The 19,550-nt window shown below is 37.1% G+C and overlaps 1 protein-coding gene and 1 pseudogene across 2 annotated transcripts; one reads left to right on the top strand and one right to left on the bottom strand.

The window, feature by feature from the left end:
* Positions 1-86: 86 nt before the first annotated feature.
* LOC147491401 (uncharacterized) lies at positions 87-2,698 on the bottom strand. The gene is made up of 3 exons (XM_086566253.1): positions 851-2,698; positions 620-738; positions 87-520 (listed from the first exon to the last, which is right to left on the bottom strand). The coding sequence occupies exons 1-3, from the start codon at positions 2,625-2,627 to the stop codon at positions 152-154; spliced, it is 2,265 nt and encodes a 754-aa protein (XP_086422379.1). The 5' UTR covers positions 2,628-2,698; the 3' UTR covers positions 87-151.
* An 11,210-nt stretch (positions 2,699-13,908) lies between these two features.
* On the top strand, positions 13,909-17,825 carry LOC147491400 (histone deacetylase 19-like; annotated as a pseudogene). The gene is made up of 8 exons (XR_015199414.1): positions 13,909-13,918; positions 14,440-14,958; positions 15,624-16,064; positions 16,366-16,592; positions 16,867-16,934; positions 17,012-17,084; positions 17,244-17,315; positions 17,409-17,825. The product of XR_015199414.1 is annotated as a histone deacetylase 19-like (transcript).
* The last annotated feature ends 1,725 nt before the right edge of the window (positions 17,826-19,550 follow it).

Below are 19,550 nucleotides of genomic sequence, written 5' to 3'. Positions count from 1 at the left end.
AATACATATTAGTAATCCAACCACAAAAGTTAAGTAAAATCATAGCATGTCTCCTAATGGTCATAACTCAAACAAAATGACATAAGATCAAAATAATCCAAATAAACATACGAAAAGATAACATTATGACTTCTGAACTACTCCACTAAGTCTACAATTCTTCCTCTCCATATCTTTCAATCACTCTCTCTCCATCAGATTCAAACTCATACTCTTCATCTCTCTCATCCTCGCTCTCGTTATCCGACACAAAATCTTCTTCATGAAGCTCTCTAACATTATTCGCTCTTGATGATTCTCCAACCATACCACCTATAAATCCCGAACCGGGATCAACTTCTTCATCATCCCCACCATGAACAATCCATCCTTGTGCCTTACTAGCTTCACTAGCAAGTAATACATCTACCTCTTCTTCTTTTTCTTTCCTATTCTTGTCGATGAGTTTGGCATTAAATTGGACATAGACTAGATGCTCCAACCTTGCTGCATCAAGTCTATTCCTTTTCTTTGTATGTATCTACACAAAAGAAAATGGAAGTTAAAATATTATTAGTACTCTGACTCTCTTAGTTTATTTATTTAACCACTTACTACAAACTTTCTGGTTAGTACTTACCCCCTCAAAAACGCTCCAATTTCTCTCGCATCCCGATGAACTTGTAGTCAGTGAGAGGATCCTTGAAGCCATTCTTTGCAAGTTTGGAGTATGATTGCCATAGTTAGACCACCATCCAACTAGCCAATAGATAAGACAATAAACACAAATATAAATAGTGTTAGTGTGTTACTTAGTATTAAATAATATCAGGTGGAATGGAAATGAGTAACTAAGTAATGAATATCTTACCTGGATCATACTTATCATCATTCTTGGCGCATCCCGCCGCGGCCAAGGGTCTACCAAATGCACCTTCTTTTTTCTTATACACCAATAACTCATCATTTGTGACTTTATTTTGCATATCAAAGTCACCATGGAAGAAGTGCTCCTCTATACAAAGAAAAATCCCGTTCATGACAATTGGATCCTTTCCAATATCTTGATCTTTGAAGTAGTAATAAGGATTCAAAAGGTAGGCAGCCAAATGCAATGGACTGTCAAGCCGACCAACGCCTTTTTCTTCGATAATATCTATGACTGGATTGTAGTTAGCCGCCACATTTTTGAATGTTTCTTTGATATCTTTCTCTGCTTGCTTTAGTTCACCATGTAAAAAGCCCATAGATGGCTTATCTCCACAAGAATCGCGAAGCACTTTCACTAAAGGAGCAAATACTTTCAAGCATAGTGTTACCCCATTCCAAAAAGCCATACTTAACACGGTGGAATATGCCATTTTCCCCTTTGCAGTCTTGGACCATTTGCACTCCCCCCATTCATCACTAGTAAACATAGTTTTCAACTTCTCTTTTTTATCCATCAAACTTTGCAAAGTCAGGAAAGAAGTTGCAAATCTAGTAACTCCCGGCCTCACTATGTCTCTTTTTTTTGTAGCTTTCCTCATCATCGACAATGTTTTATGATGTGAATAAATGAAGATAGTGAACGCCTTTGCCTTATCAATCACTTCTTTGAACCTTGGTAGCTTTCCAATCCCTTCAAGCATAAGGTTCAATGTGTGAGTGGCACATGAACTCCAAAACAAGTGTGGTCTCTTGTTCCTCAGTAAAACCGCTGCAGCCATATTGTTCGAAGCATTGTCAGTCACAACTTGAACTACATTTTCTGCCCCAATTTCTTCAATACACTTATCAACATAAGAAAAAATAAATTCTCCAGTGTGTGACTCCTCTGAAACTTCCTTAGAAGAAAGGAAAGTTGTGCCTAGCTTGCAATTGACACATAAATTCATGATGCTCCTTCTTTTTCGATCGGACCACGCATCCGTCATAATAGAACACCCACTAGTAGCCCATTCTTTTTTTTGCTTCTCGAGTGAACTTTTGGTTCGCTCATATTCTTCCTTCAACAATGGCTCCCTCAACTGGTATTGGCTTGGAGGTAGGTAACCTGGGCCAAATTGACCAACCGCTTCAACAAATCTTTTGAAGCTATCATTGTCAATAGCATGAAAAGCAATACCAGTTTCATACACCCATCGAGACAAATATTGATGCACGCTATGAGTTCTTTCCTTCCAAAGTGCATCATTAATATTTTGTTGGCGCATCTTTTTCCTTGCATCAATTGAGGAATCAGGAGTGATAGCGGATGCAAACTTATCCATAGGCCCTAGAGTATGTGGCCTCTTCCTCGACACCACCCCGTCATCTTCTTCATCAATAATTTGAACTTCTGCTCTTACTTCTGCAATGTGCTTGTCTTTCTTACCCTTTTTAACTTTTGCTCCTTCTAGTGCAGCTTTACACTTGGCTTTATCTTCGTCGTTAGACTTTGGACATGCTGTTACTTGTCCCTTAATGTTCGCAATGTGTAGCTTCATTCGATAAATGCCCCCACTAATTTCTTTATTGCACAGCTTACATTTTAACTTATCCTTGTTGTTTGCATCTCTCAACATCCCATACTCCCAACCAACATCGTCGGAATCACGTTTCAAAGGATCGGATTCAGATTCGGGCACGGCATTAGATGCCGTAGAAGAAGCAACATTACCAACCATTGAACTGAAAATATCACAGCATCATACAACAATTAATAACCCAAAAAGACAATTCAACCATATAAGTTACTGGTCGAACAAAATATATGAAATAGCTAAATGAGTTGTCATTCATTCACTTAATTTTCTCCAAGAACACACTACAGTGTACACTCAGGCTCATTGTTTGCATTTATACGATTTGTGAGATTTGGTCTCATGTTAGTTCCATACATGCATACAGTGTACAAATCAGTTCATGTTATGTTAGATACAAATTTATTATTATACAAATTGCTTAGGTACAGCCGTACAGGGTTATATATATAATTTTGGTAATTTAGTGCTTCATTTATCTGATAGTTAGCCTCCTTAGGAACCACGATCATGGTGCGTCAGAAATCGAAGTAGTAATCTGGTCTTAAACATGGGAATCAAAGTGCATGAATTGAACGTTTTGATCCCATTTCTGTTTATATAAGATGGAACAAGCGTGGGGTCTTTTATATAAGATGTATCACAGGCTTCACAGCACATTGAGAAGACTCATGATCGTGAACCTGTTGGCTTGTAATTCCCTGCCTCTTTATTATTAAAGGTGCTAGTTTTCCTAGCTAGAGTATATTTTGTATACAATGTAGGAAAAACGGAAGATAAGGAAGTTAGTACCTTATCTTGGAAGTTGGGAGACAATTGGAGCAGCAGCTGTTGAACGAAGTTGGACGAGCTGTTGAACGAAGTTGAATACGGGTTGAAGAAGTTGGCGAAGTTGGAATTAAGTAATTTGACTAATTTCAGTAACCTCCAAACAGATAAATGTTTCTTTTCAAACAGATATATAACTTATAAGCCCTATTGGGCCTTGCCTTGGGCGTTTTTCAAAAAAAGTTAAAAAGCAAATATGGGCCCCGACTAGATCGATTAGCCCCGCCTAGACCGGCCTGGACGCTTAGTAGGACCGCCTAGCACCGCCTAGTCGGGTAACCGACTTGTCCACCGATTATAGCCTTAGGCGAGTCGCCTGGGCACCGCCTAGCGCCTAGCCACCGCCTAGGCGGCCGCCTAGGCCGATTTTTAGAACAGTGGTGAACAGTAGGATGTCACGATAAGGATGTAACGATAAGAATGTCATCCTATATATATATATACAGCCCCGCTCTTAAGCGGATGTACTTAAACGGACTTTATCTAAATATTGAAATCTCGCGAAATAAAATCCACGGTCTCTCAAAACCCAAAATCTCTCTCTCGGTATTTCTCTATTTTATTCTCTCTCCCATCTCTTTCGTTAGAACACTCCTCTCCCTCCTAGCACTCTCTTATAGCAAGTCCTAAACAAAAAGAGAGAGGCACAACACAAGTTTTGTCGTTACTGAAATTCTTTAAACTGATTCTCTCTTTCTTTCATCACATTTGAATGAAGAAAAATCATGATCTATTAGTTTTTTTTCATTAAAGATATATTTTTAAGCCTGACATATTTATCATCCTGTTATATTAACTTGTTTGCATTGTGTTTCATGACCTACTTGAGGCTTGAGCATCGGCAATTTGAAAGAAAATGGATATAGAGATGGGGTTCCCTACTTCCCTTTATGCCCTCCCTCATAATGGTTCCCGAGTCCCGACATCAAACTTTGATACCATTTCAATTTTCAAGTGATCATTGATTTGAACTTAACTTTTTCTGAAGGAGGCCCAACTCTCAGTTAGGAAAATTATTAACCGCCGAGGCAACCAGTTTTTTTTATATCTATCTTTAACAGTGTTTATTATTTGGCATTTGTAGTTTTCTGCACAAGTGAACACCTACAAGCATTTCAGTTGTTTGGTTAGGAGGTAGAGCAGAAAAAGCAAGATATGTTTTGTCTGACATGTTTGAAGTTCTTGCCAGGTAATCAATCTTTTATCACAATCGTCACATTTTGGATTTCTTTTTTAATTTCCATAACATATCCAACATTTTTAATTTCCATTAACATCTCGAAGATCCGAGCTGTAAATTTCAGAGGTCATCATATGTTATAAATGTTAAGCGAAAGAGGTGCTTCAGTTCCCTTTTTATCTTTTGCCTTCTGTTTTGCTAGTAGTCCAAGGTCTGTCATATATCACTTAACTTCGGTGCGCAAGGGTGTCGGTTACAACTATTGAAGGTGGAAGTGGCCTCGGATTCTATGAGGGCTGTTAACATCTTGAAGAAACAAGAAAGGGAATTAAGGGATTGCAGACTGCTTTCATCGTTACATACCGGCTGTTAACATTTCTTTATTTTTGTAATCCAATGTATTTACTACAAACATTTCAACCACTTTATACTTTATCGTTACATACTTGATGAATTTAAATAATAGTCCGCATCTGCGGGCTACTTAATACTCATATTGCTTTGTGCCTTTGTTGCTTCTATGAACTATCTTGTCCAGGCTACTTTAATTCGGGTTTCAAAAAGTTCGAAGTCTCCGAACTGTTGACTGTTGTTGACGAAAGTGAATTGCAGATTTGTTCAAAGACTTCACTAGGAAGAAGGCTTCTTATATCTATTATCAACCAGTTACTTAAGCCAATGTATGGTTTTGCTTGGTTCACATATTGAATTCCATCTGAATTACAAATTTCACATACTAGACAATGAAATTTGGATAGAGCAGACTATTTTTTCGATACATCAAACTCGGCTTCCAAACCTGAAACATTGTATTTCTTCCTTGTAGGTATAAGCACCATCTTTTCAAATTCTAAGAAGCTATTGGTGTTTGTAATACCGGAGAAAAATTAAGCCATGAAACTTAGAAGCTATTATTCTAGAAATCATGCAAATCATTGAAACAAAGCTCCATGTAGATAGAGCACGGGATCTGAGAACAAATATTTTTCCCAACTTTACCCAAAAACACTTACAATCACTAGACTAATCACTACCTCCAAATCCAAAACTTTACAAGTTGTTAACTGAATTGACCCTACAATCTACAGGTGACAAAAATTTGCACATCCATACAAAGGACTACTGGTAGAGGATGACTAGGGATGAAGCCCGGTCGGTCCGCTGCGGCACCTCCAAATCCTTGTTTGAGCCTCTTTGTGAAGATCCATGGGAATTAATGTTGTTGGAAATGAGTATCGGAGTTGCCGAGAAACACTAAAAGGTGGCGTATGATGTGGTGGTGGTGATGCAGCTTGAATCGATTGAGTTGGTGAACCATATATTGGCTAAGAGCGTGAGAATAAGCTCGAGCCCGAGTGCGACTAGATAGAGCTCCTCTCATTCGACTAGCAGGCCTCAATTCTGATCGATGGCAATTCGTTCAAGACATTAGATCTTGCAACATGTGCTGTATTTACCCCCTATGCCCGTTGAAAATCATTGGAAAAGATGATCCGTGTGCTTGGAGTTGAGCAGTACTGGGCGGGTGGTGATCTTGCAACCAGGCGTAACGGTTAGTGCGGCTCTAAGGCGATTATGCAAGTTACTTGCACCTCCCACTTCGACCACCAGCACCTAGTGGTCCTCACTGAACTTGGGGGATGATAATGAGAAGATGTATGTATCTGCTGCTGGTGGCGGAAGCCCGAGAAGAACCTCTGTAGGAACACGGAACTTGACTTGTTGCTAGAAGGCCAACAACCCGTTGCAATGGACTTGGAATGTAATGGTGCCTTGATGATCCCAATTCTGCCAACAAAACCCAAGTATTCCATAAATTGCGAGAGAACACATCTCAATGCATATATCAAACAGAGAAAATAATTAACATCTTTCGAAGTAGCAGATAATTTCAAACATCCTTACCGAAGAATTGCTATAAAAACAAGATCGGAGTCATTCAACCCCGCTAAATATAAATGTGTATTCATATATGACAAGCCGGGTAACAATGTGACTACCAAGACTTAGCACTGAAATGTATTCATTATATTATTAGGCCAAATGTTTACGAAGAGCTTACGTAGATCTCCTCAGCGAGAAGTTGTCACATAAACCGTGATTTTAGCAGAAGTCGTGGGTTCTTCCATACAATAGATAGACAAATATTCCAATAATCATCCGGATGGAAACACGAATCCATGTGCGACTCACGAGTTTAGGAGAAATATTTTAGAAGTTTACATGAGATTAGACCTTACTAAGCGGTAGGGTACAACACGGTACTAAATCCAAAACATTCATGGAAAATGAAGGACGCTTTGCTACACATCTACAGGAAGAGAAGAAAATAAATTAAAACAACACACGACCGGAGAATAGAAAGTACTCACCCAAGATTTATCATTAAATAGACATTAACAAGAATGCACACAATGGGGAGGAGTGGAACAAATGGGCAAAGGAAACCTGTCGAAAATCCAGTCAATTATATGATCAATTCTATATTATAAGCACTTTCATGCCCGAAGTTTTAACATACATTATTCTCTTTAGAACTTTAAAGTAATGCAATGCAAGATTGAATATAAAAGATACCTCCAAAGATGTCCAAAGCTATGTCTTGCATCATCTTGGTCAACCCAAGTAGAGTATAAATAGACCACACAACAGGAGCATGCTGCCTCCACTGCGCTGCTTAATCGATACGCGTGCAAATCTGATATAAACAAATACACATGGCATCCAAAACATTATTGAAAACTAAGGTTCAACTTCTTGATTTTGATACACGAGTTGCCCTAAGTTTGATGCAATTTCTCAAAGAATAATAAATAACATTGATATGATACTTCCAAGTCCCTATAATGGATAAAACTTTCTTAGTTTCAAATTTGAATCGGGGAAAACGAATGTGATGAAAGAAAGAGAGAATAAGTTTAAAGAATTTCAATAACGACAAAACTTGTGTTGTGCCTCTTTTTTTTTGTTTAGGACTTGCTATAAAATGAGAATGAGAGAAACATAAAAACATGAGATATAAAGAGAAAGAGAGTGGGAGTGAGGAGTGTTCTAACGAAAGAGATAGGAGAGATTATAAGAGAGATTTTGGGTTTTGAGCGACTGTGGATTTTATTTCCCGAAATTTCAATATTTAGATAAAGTCCGTTTAAGTACATCCGCTTAAGAGCGGGGCTGATTTTTACCGGTTGGATTTGCAAATTTGATTTTTATAGACGGGAGAGAGTGCTTGAGAACAAAAACATATCTAACAATCTATCTAATAAAAAGCAATGGTGTGGAGCCCACAGAGACTCCATCCAATGGTTGCCATTGTCTTTTTCTAAGTTGTGACATGACATATCCAAGTGTTTGGAGAGTTTGTGTAATTTTGTTAAGTGTAATCAATACTATGGGATCTATTCAAAAATCAACCAAAAGTCAACAATTGCATTTGGATTTATAAATTGTTGGCTAGCCCATAAACTATTAGCTCCAATTGATTTGGGCTTATAGATAATGGGTAATTGGGATGGCCTTTCGGCTGTATTTATAAATTGAGTTGTTTCAATCGGTCTTGTGTCAATATTTTACGCTTAAGATCATTGTACTTTGGCGAAGGCGATGAGTTGTCGGGGTAATGTCTCAGGCGCGTCGAGGTCTCGCGAGCCGTAGGCACGGGCATACCCTAGTTTACAATAATTCATTTGATTATAAAAGATATAAAAAATGTAACTTTATCTATCTAATAAAAAGGACATTGTGGGCCTCCCAAAAGCAATCCTAACCTTTGGATCTAATTTATGACATGACAGATCTAAAAACTTATGGAGTGTGGGCAGGATAATAAGGGGCAACAAGAGTAGTAGATCATTATTAAAGTCAACAAAGGTTGTTGGACTTTATGGTATTTGGTTGGGCGTTTTTAACTGGGCTTCGGTTGGGCTTGGGCTATGTATTAGTCATTTAACAAATAAAAAAGTTGAATGTTGAATGGGTTAACTAGTATTACCCCCCCTAGATGAGCTAATTAAGATTTCCTCCTTACTAGATAGGGGAAATTAGGGTCTCTCCCCTAAGTACACAAAAAAAAAAAAAAAACCAATTTTTGTGTGTATTTAGGAGGGTCTAATTGGCTCATCTAGTGGGGGGTAATGTTCGTTAACCCATGTTTAATTAGGCGGTACCCCTCTCGCTGCCTAGCCTAGACTCCGTACATCACTGTGATGCCCCCTTTCGGGTGGGCCTGACAAATACAGGGTCGAAGCACTACACGCTTGATAGGTCCCATGCCCTAACAATTCATCAAATTTTATGCCCCACTAAGGTTACAAGCAGGAGTTACCCAGCTCGGCGAAACATACTGTGACAAATTGACTTATATAGTGTTAGAAACACATTCAAGCGCCCGATGTGGGACTAAGGTTTGAACTTGCGGAAATCAGGATTTGAAATATTTCCAGACATGTTCCACAAAATAGATTGAAGATTAAAGATTGCTCTCTGCTTTGCTGCTCATGACTCGAAATTTGAGCGTGGGATTCTCCCCCTCGAGCCTCTTCACCACAATGCTCATTGAAGGCCTACGTTGGGGCATGTAATGGACACATCTTAATGCAACAGAAGACAATGTCTCTGCTTTTACTCTGTCCTTCTCCTCAATGCCAAGGCCCTCCCTACGTTTGTCAAATCGTCCATTCTTAAACATCTCCCAAATTTTCATATGAAAGGAGTGATCCCTGACATTAGTATTCTTACAACAACTACAAAGAACTTCAAATAACATTAACCCAAAGCAGTAAACATCAACGACGCTTGTTATTGGTTATTATCGGGCTACGGAACTCTAAAGCAAAGATATGAATAAATCACATTAAAGTTTGAGAATGAGACAGGATTCCAATATTTGTTATAAAGCTTAGTTAGTCTGTAATTCTTAATCTTAGGACAAATACTTGAATCAATGAGCACATTATGCAAATAGGAGAGCCCCTTTGATGTGCCTGTTGCAATCCCATACAACTTTTCCCACTCTTGATTCTCAAATAAAATCTTATCTAAAGTTCTTAGCCCCTGTGTATTCATAGATGAGGGCTTTTGAACCTCTGCCAAGATAGGAAAATCCATAGAGTCTAACTAAGTTTGGATGGCAAAATTTTCCCATTAAGTTCACGCTACTCATAAACTACAATGTAGATACATGCTTCACACTAGGGGTACAAATTGTATGTCTGGTGGTTTGGGTCAATCATCAAGGGCCAAATAGTGATGGGTGGGAATCGGGGCTAGGAATACAAATCCAGATGATCCCCCATGTATGGGCGGTTGAAGTGTCATGTCTTAGTACCATCACCCGGCCTGTTGGGTCAGCTTACGGGGCGGGTTTTGGACGGGTCATTCGGGTGGGGTGGAAATTATCATTTTAATCCAATTTCACCCAAAAAAAACTTTCTAATTATGCAAATAATATATTTCCAATTCATAACATAGAGAAAAAAATGGAATCAATCAATAAAAAATAAACAAAAATAAAAAAACTTGAACTTGAACCCAAAACCATATCTGTAAATTTGAAATTTTTTTCTTATGATTTATTATTTGTAAATTAATTATTTTTCATAGCATGATAAAATGAAGATGAGAGCGAGAATCTATGGTACTAAACAATAAAATATAAACTAAAATAAGAATTCAAAATTAATACAAGGATGAATGATTCATCTTCTCCAAAATTCGAAAGTTAAATTTAAACTTTTGATATTTGCCCAATGTTCAAACATGAATATTTGAAATTGATGTTGAACTCATAAGTTTGTGTTCATATCTTTCAAATTCCTACAAAAGTTAAAATAAAATATAAACAAAATACAAAAATATTAGAATTAGAGTCTTGAAATTATGCGGGTCAACGACTTTTGACACTGTGTGGGTCGGGCGGCTTGACGGGTCGGGTTTGAGCATAGAACCTACACCCATAGCCCGATCGCGTAAAAACGGTGGCGGGACAGAACAAGTTTGGGTGGCGGGTGAAGACCGGGTACCCTACCAGATGATGGGTCAACGATTTTTTTTTACACTTCTACTTTACACCATTCTTTAGTACCTGAACGGCTACTGGCACACCATCAGAAAGCTGCCTTTTGTAGATACTTCCAAATTTGGCAGTCGAATTTTGATTTAATGGTCTGAATATGCAAAATGAAAAAATGCTGCAGTTCCTTCGTTTATGGTTTCCTTATTGTTTCACTTGTTGAATGAAGCTTTGGTGTCCTCCTACTCTAATCAATTTCCGTATTATCTCTTTGTAGACACCGTTGGAGTGCTCTTAAGAGGCGTTCTTAAATCTTCTTCTCTGTCCCTAAAGCTGAAAATATAATGGTTAATTGGCCAATTTGTATACCACCTAACGAATATGAAAACTTCTTAATTACTCTAATGACTTGTGGTTTTGTAGTAATTAGCTCATACTATTTCTAGAACATCTAAACCATAATTTTAAGACAATCATGGTGGTTGTGCTTAGTTGGTATTAAAATAGACTTGATACTTTGATAGTGTTACCAGTTTTGTCGTGCCATTGGATGCTCAAACTCGTAGCTATAGCTCTAGATCGAATTCTTCTAACAATTAATTTCAGAAAGAAAATTTTCAAAAGTAGTACGTGATCATACCGTTTATTAACATCAAGAGAAGCCAAAACTTGTGTAGCTACCACTGCTTTCACTAGTAACAAATAAATAAATAACCTCAGCAGCTTCATATGACTACATTGTGGCCGTCTCATCGTACTCAGCTTCATATATTAGCAAATGGAGAGCTGTTTTTTTTGTTTGGTAACTAGCTCGAGAATGTTAAACTTAATGAAACTGGAATGAATCTAAAATGGAAATCTTACTATATAGAAAAATATGAGGTATAATGAATAGTGTTTTCACGTACGTCACAGGGGTAAATAAGTAATTTTGTTTAATATTTTATTATTTTTTGTCAAAAAAGACCACCAATGATTGACAAGTGTCTAAAAATACTTTTTAAGAGTTGGAAATGACATTTCGGCCCCTGTGACAGACACAAATCCGTTGTTTTATGTAAAGTGGCAGAATCGTTATTTTGTGATTTCACGGTGGCAATTGTTTAATTTCGAAAAAATTTATTATTTTTTTGACTTCTAGTAGTGGTAAAATGGTAATTTTACGAATTTCAAATTTGTTTTTTTGTGGGCAGAAAGGTAATTTGTCTGTGGCAGACGTGTAAATAATAGGGGGGGGAATTTGGCCCTAACGACTTAACCCTACCGACCCTCAGACCCTAAGCCCTATAAAGCCCCTCACAACTAAAGCCCTCACAGAGTTTAGGTAGGGGGTCATTCTACTCTAATGCCTTCTAGTATGTGGCTAGGGCTAAGATTCTAAAACATAGTTTCGACCCTAACCAAGCCCTCTAACCGCCCCCGTTTTCATACTTTCACTATAAATACACATACCATAATCATTCAACTCTTTGTTAAATATTTTCAATTAAAATAACATTGTCTTTTCAGAATTTATCACTTACACCAAGTGGTACTTCCAATAACTTGTTTTATATAACAAAACTTGTCAACTTAAAGCGCCTAGAAGAATGAAAGCACTCAAATTTAATAAAAAATAAGACTTTATTCCTTCGATCATCAAGTCAAAGTCCATAACTTATTATTCTCACCGATTTTTCTCACTTATTTCTTATAAATTATATTTTTATTCACATCCAAGCCAAGTTAAAAACTAAAGCGTTTCCTTCCACACCATTAAAGAAAAATACGAGCGGACATTTGAATATGTAAAACCAAAACACCCTTTGTCGGAAAAATGACATTTGTAATCTCAAACCTTTCTCCATCACTGTTCAAAAGCCAATATTTTCATTTCCATATACAAAGCTTGAATCACTTTTAAATTTAAGAAAGGTAATATTATATTTGTTTGAATCTATTATATAAATAATTTATGATATTACAAATAGTTTAACAACTTCCATGACCTCTTTAACCAAAACTATTATGTTTTCTTCTTTATATCTATTACTTCTTCCTTTAAAATGATAATATAATTATTCATTCTACATGATTTCAATGTTAAATGTAATTTTAGTGAGGTTTGAAGACAAGGAAGAACAAATTCAACTCTCGATGTCTTGATTCATTAGATTGTGGATGCCAAGATTTTAAATTTTGGACTTATACTGAGGATTATTACTAGATTGGTTGGACTTTGAGTTTGTAGATTATTATACATTTTGTAATATAAATGAGTTTTAAACCGATGTAGTAAAAAAAGAAAATATATAGGCCCGCTTTAAAGCTCGACCCTAAAGCCCTTAAAGAGGCTGAGGTCGTGGTCGTGGCTTGAGATTTAGACTTGTGACCGCCCCGCCGCTCTATGTTGATTTTTAGGGCGGGCCGACCCGGCCATAATATCTGAAGGGCTTTAAATGTTTAGGGCCGGGCTAGCCCGACCCGGCCCATTGCCCACCCCTAGTAAATAACGACCGTCATATCAGGACCCATCTATGTTTTGAGAGAGAAAAATATTGTAGCTTTGTGATTTCACCAAAAACGTGCGAAGCACGTGCATGAGTCTAGTATTTATATAAATAAATGGTACGAAATCAATAAAATGCATTAGCGTACATATTCTTATCAAATTCATCATGACGTACAATTACAACTGAAATCATTTTTTATAACCATTGTCACTTTGATTCTAGCACGCCTATCCTGAAAAAAACTGAACAAGCCTCCCCACAAGTAAAACAATGTCAAGTCAAAAGAGTTGCACGGTGCAACAATTTCCTCTTCCCCTAACAACCCGACCTCTATAAATACGAACAAGTAAAAAAAAAAAACAAAGGAGAGAAAAAACAGAACACTTTGTTTGTTCATTGCAGTCTAAAGAAGCCACTAGAAAATACTTGGCGACGCTTCTGAAGGTATAAAAAAAATAACAACACCTCTCTCTCGCTCTACTCTTTTTCCACTATTAATTTGCATGTTAAGTAGAAGCTTAAAGTTTTAATCTTTATGATATTTCGTCGTGTAGAAAATTGTTATTCATGTTGTGTAAATCAAACGTTTAGTTTTAAATCCAAATAAAATTAAAAGTAAAATGCAAGTTACTTTGTTTATATTTTGAAGTTTACTGTAGATTGTAAAAAGTAGGTTAAGGTTAACATAATGAGAATCTTAAGTAAATACATGATTAGAAAATATAGTTCTTTTCCTTTTTTTGTGTGTGTGTGGATCAAATATTGAAAACCCAAATTTGTAGATGAAAATAACTGAATTGTGGAAGGGTCGATTAATTTTGGGTTTGTATTGTGAAGAGTCTCCTCATGACATTACGTGTAGAGAAGTAGTACCAGAATAACCTACAGTGACCTAGTTGAGTGGAAGAATTAGTTATGAGCTATGGTACTTGGATACTTCGAATTGGTTGCTAGATCGTATTGGGTATTGGGTGTTTGTATCGTCTTTTTTTAAAAAAAAAAGTTTCAAACTAAAAATGGTGTGATGTTGCCGTGTCAGAGACATATCACCCCCTATTTGGGAATCATTGGTTTTCAGATTTAATATGAATCCACTAATAAGTAAAGACAGGATTGCTTGAATCTCCATTCGAGATTCACAAGAACAAAAAACTTCACCTTTAAGATTTTGCGTGTTCAATATTATAACATTATCAAGGTTGCATATAGTTATACTACAGAAGGGTTAAGTTTTATGTTGGATTTATCTAGCTTTTTTTCGTATGTTTGGTTACTTCAATGTGAATTGTGTTATTGGGCTGTTTAATGTGTTATTCTGAATGCTCATTTTGACAATTCGGCTCTTAAATGCTCTTGTGTTCAAGGTTGTTGCTTCCTTTTCTGTATCTGAATATTATTTTGATTTCAGCTGTGGGTGTATACTCGCTTTGGGTGATGGAAATTGAGGTAACTCTCTTCCATCTGGCCCTGATGGAGTAAAACGGAAAATATCATATTTCTATGACCCAGAAGTTGGCAATTATTACTACGGACAGGGTCACCCAATGAAGCCACATCGCATTCGCATGACCCATGCTCTCCTCGCCCATTACGGACTGCTTCAACATATGCAGGTCCTCAAGCCCTTTCCTGCTAGAGATAGGGACCTTTGCCGGTTCCACGCTGATGATTATGTGACTTTTCTAAGGAGCATCACCCCAGAAACACAGCAGGATCAACTGAGGCAGCTGAAGAGGTTCAATGTTGGTGAAGATTGCCCTGTATTTGATGGACTATACAATTACTGTCAGACTTATGCTGGCGGTTCAGTTGGCGGTGCTGTGAAGTTGAACCACGGGCTTTGTGATATTGCAATAAACTGGGCTGGTGGGCTTCATCATGCCAAGAAATGTGAAGCTTCTGGGTTTTGTTATGTTAACGACATTGTTCTTGCGATTTTGGAACTTCTCAAGCAGCACGAGGTTGGTCACTATCCATTGTTTATTTACTTTATTTTCCCCAACTTTTATGATTGATATATATTATTTTTTTTTGACTTGTTTATATTTTCTTGTCCATTCAAGCTTAGTTACCGACATTATTAATTGAAGTGAAGTCTGCTTTCTTAGTTTCAACATTTTGTTATCACAATTCACAAACAGCTCCTTACTAGGGAAAAAAGTCAGATAAGTGGAAATGGACAAACATTTAATAGACTTGTGACATCCCAAATATTTGGCACCCCATCATTCACTTTCCTTTCCTCAAACAAATGTGGGAGCAGTCATCTGGGAGATAAAGAGAATACTCGATTTATAACGACACTCAGATTGCATCTCCTTCCTCTTGATATTGGTAGCCCGCCAAGATACATCCTCAAAGAAGGTTGCTTTTAAATGCTCCAAGTTAGCCCTAGGAAGTATTGGTTAAGGCTAAAAGGAAAATATAAGAAAGAAGAATACTCTGATTCTTTTGAAAAGTGAATTTATGCGCTCGGATGGATGGCAGTGTATGTACTGCTGCCCGAAGAAGAAAAAAAACTCAACCCCCAATTCATGGACCCTGTTCTTTTTAAATCCATTCATGTATCATATTCTCTTGTAGGCCTCTCTCTCCCCATAGGTGTTGATAAATTTTCATCTATGTTGCAGCTGTTCTTTATGTTGACATTGATATCCATCATGGAGAGACGTGAGAGGAAGCTTTCTATACAACCGACAGGGTCATGACTGTTTCATTTCATAAATTTGGCGATTATTTTCCGGGGGACAGGAGATGTCCGTGATGTTGGACATGGAAAAGGGAAATACTACTCCCTTTAATGTTCCTCTGGATGATGGAATTGATGATGAGACCTACCAGTCCTTGTTCAAACCAATCGTGGGGAAGGTAATGGAAGTTTTCAGGCCTGGTGCTGTGGTTCTACAATGTGGTGCTGATTCCTTGTCTGGAGATAGGTTAGGCTGCTTTAATCTTTCCATTAAAGGTCATGCAGAGTGTGTCAGATATATGAGATCATTTAATGTGCCGCTACTGCTTGTGGGTGGTGGTGGTTATACCATCCTAATGTTGCTCGTTGTTGGTGCTATGAGGTATATACTTTACCCTCAGATTTTCAATTTGTACTTTTAACCTAACGTCAGATGTGTGTATTGAATTTTTGTGTCTTAATTGTGTTTTGTAACTTGAATTTTCAAGAGAGGTTCTTAAAACACAATTAAGACAATAATATATATATATATATATATATATATATATATATATATATATATATATATATATATATATATATATATATATATATATATATATATATATATATTTTTTTTTTTTTTATTTGGAGTAACTTCTTGTAATTCCTCTATTAGTCACATTCTGTTATTTTTCAAGCAGACAGGAGTTGCTTTGGGATTGAAGTTGATGACAAGATGCCGCAGCATGAATATTATGAATATTTTGGTCCAGACTATAATCTTCATGTTGCTCCCAGCAACATGGAGAATAAGAATTCACGACAGTTATTGGAGGAAATAAGAGTGAAACTTCTTGACAATCTCACAAACTTTACATGCCCAAGCGCCCAGTTTCAGGAACGTCCACCTGACACCGAGTTCCCAGAGGTGTATTTCTGCATCTTCTATTTATATATATTGTACTGCATTTGCTTTTAGTTAGTTATTCGTTGTTGTTATCTTTGCAATTTATCGGTTCAAGCTAGTTCGGGTTTAGTAATTTGGTTCTGAGAACAAGATGCCTCTGACTCTTTTTGCATCAGATACACTTTCCATGTTGAAAGCTGATTTTGTTTGTATGCGTTTTTATTTTGGTATCTATTCTACTTCCTATTCCAACTTCATGTTAGAAACTTGACGGATTAAATGTTTGGATGCTCAGGCAGATGAAGATGAAGAAGATGCAGATGAGAGATCGGATCCTGATTCTGACATGGAAGATACTGAGCGGTGAAATATCTTTTCTTTCTTCCATTCCTGCTAGGCTCTATATATTGCAGGTTACTAACATTCTACTTTTCATACAGCAAGCCTCTGTCAAACAACTTGCAGAACGCAAATGTGAAAAGAGAAGTTATCGAACCTGAGGTGAAGGATCTGGTAGTTTTTTGTTTATTGTTCGTGTTAGATAGTGTAAATGCCGTTATCTCACTTTCATTGTTGGTATCACTTATTGAGTGGGACAACAAATAGGTCCACTTGAAGGGCGTCTTACTTCGCAAAAGATTTCTGACCTAAAGAACATTATTTTTTCTCCAGGACGATCAAAAAGGAGTTGTGTTGCATGGCGAAGGAACGGATAGGATGGCCGACGATACTTCATGCGCAAGGGTATGGCTTGAGACACGCACACACACACACACACAAACGCATCGATATGCATCCACCTCTTAAAAGCTAACTATTATTCTCCCCTACTACCAGGTTTTAGACATTGGTTCTATGTCAATCGAAGAACCAGTCAGCGCAAAAGTCGAGCAGGAAAGTTTAAACAAGTCTTCTGATCAACCAGTTCCAATGTACACCAAACCTTGAACAGGGATGCTGTAGCTCTAGTTCTTATGCCAACTGTACGTTGATCTGTAAATCAATTTGGGAGTAGTTTTTGTGGCAGAGCCTTTATGTATTCCACATTCTGTACATGATTGGTAAGCCAGCAAAGCAAAGGGTTTCCATACAAACCTGGCTCTTTAATAATCCTCTAGAATTTTGAAGCATATAGGTTCTGTTTTGTAACAGAGCACTGATAGAAACTGCTTCAGGTTGTCAGTATGTAGAGACATTGAAACTTGAAAGACGCTTATTTAAGTGTAAATTATTTAAGCTCAACTATTTGCTGAATGATTTCTTATTTTTCATTTATTTGTCATATTTTACATTTGCATTTAACTGGTGGGACGTGGTATACAGTCGATCACTTGATCTGCAAACAAACAGCAGATACGGATACATAAAACACCAGTAGGAATCTAATAGGCGATCACTTACTACTAGTCGATCACTTACTACTAGTTTGCAGGTCGACTAAGGGTGCAGCAATAATACCGGTGGACTTAAAACAGTGTAACAAACAGCCCTATGAGTTTCAATTGGTTGACCTAAATCACCTAATTAACCATGGACCAAAATATCACTGATATATTGCCGATATATATTGGTATTTTGGTACACTGACATCGATATTTTTGATATATATCCACCGAATATAAAACATTTTTTTTCCGATATATAGTGGAATTTCTGATATAACGATATATATCGATTGATATATCGACTTTGACCGATATTGTTGATTTTGACTGATATATGGTCGATATTTCTGATATAATCGACGATATTTCCGATATATTGACATACAAAACAAAATTTTGACTAGTCAACAAAAATGGATATATCCAATATTTCTGATATATCCGATATATATCGATTTTTGGGTACACCGATATATTCATCGATATCGATATTTTGGGCCTTGCAATTAACAAGGCTTCACAAACACAACAAAGGTTTGCTATGTCTGTGGATTTGGGGCAATGGGCAACACTATTTTTATTCAGGGATTCAAAAGAACATGGCGTGTGCCAACTGAAACAAATAATTCTATCTTCTTAGAGCATCTTTAGGAGAGCTACCAAAAAAACACCAAACCAAAAAAACACTAAGCAACTTTAGGAGCAACATCAAATTCTCGACATCAAATGACGCGGTTTTGGATAAACCGCGCCATATAGCCCACGTGGTTTTTCCAAAACCGCGCAATGTCTCGCACATCAACTTTATTATTTATTTTCTTTTCCAATCTCTCACGCGGTTTTAGCAAAACCGCGCAATAGAAGCCCAAGCCCATGTGTTAGAAAAACCGTCGCGTTTTTCCAAAACCGCTGGAGAGATTTGATATAAAGACCAAAGCTAGCACCAAATATTGGGATCGATTTGGTTTGGTTTTTTTGGTGTTTTCATCAACATGTCACTTTTCGCGAAGTTGAAAAACACCAAAATTTTGAAATTTGGTGTTTGATGTTAGGTTGATATCACTCCTAAGAGCATCTTTTTAGCAAATTGATATCAACCTAAGATCAAACACCAAATTCTTAAGAATTTGGTATTTTTTCAACTTCAGGAGAGCTACATGTTGATGAAAACAAAAAAAAAAAAACACCAAATCGACCAATATTTGGTTCCAGGTTTGGTACTGTATCAAATCACTTACGCAGTTTTGGCAAAACCGCGTGGGCTTGGGCTGCTAAATGGTATTCTATGACTCGGTTTTGGCAAAACCGCGCGGTTTTTCTAAAGCTGCGTGCTTTCAATTACAACAACGGGCAAAAAACGGCAAAAAAACGGCTATTTCTTTCTAACCCTATAAATTGAAACATTCACCCCATATTTTTACACTCACTTCTTTTCTCTACTTTCTACTATTTATTCTCTACTCTTTACTCTCTATTCTTAAAACAACAATGAGTCAAGAACCAAAATCAAAATCAAGAGGTGCTTCATGGATACAAGAAGAAGATATTGCTCTCACCAATAGTTGGCTACAAGTTAGTCAAGATGATGTAATAG

This window comes from Coptis chinensis, chromosome 6 (assembly GCF_015680905.1).
Source record: "Coptis chinensis isolate HL-2020 chromosome 6, ASM1568090v1, whole genome shotgun sequence".
Lineage (NCBI taxonomy): Eukaryota > Viridiplantae > Streptophyta > Magnoliopsida > Ranunculales > Ranunculaceae > Coptis > Coptis chinensis.
This window is presented reverse-complemented; position numbering and strand designations above follow the sequence as displayed.

What these genes read in the sequence shown, in the direction of transcription:
- LOC147491401 (XM_086566253.1), bottom strand. Translation starts at nt 2,627, where the DNA reads ATGGTTGGTAATGTTGCTTCTTCTACGGCATCTAATGCCGTGCCCGAA. An exon ending in TGATGATAAGTATGATCCAG is followed by an intron (nt 739 to 850) that starts GTAAGATATTCA and finishes TCTATTGGCTAG; the next exon opens with TTGGATGGTGGTCTAACTAT. An exon ending in ATTGGAGCGTTTTTGAGGGG is followed by an intron (nt 521 to 619) that starts GTAAGTACTAAC and finishes TCTTTTGTGTAG; the next exon opens with ATACATACAAAGAAAAGGAA.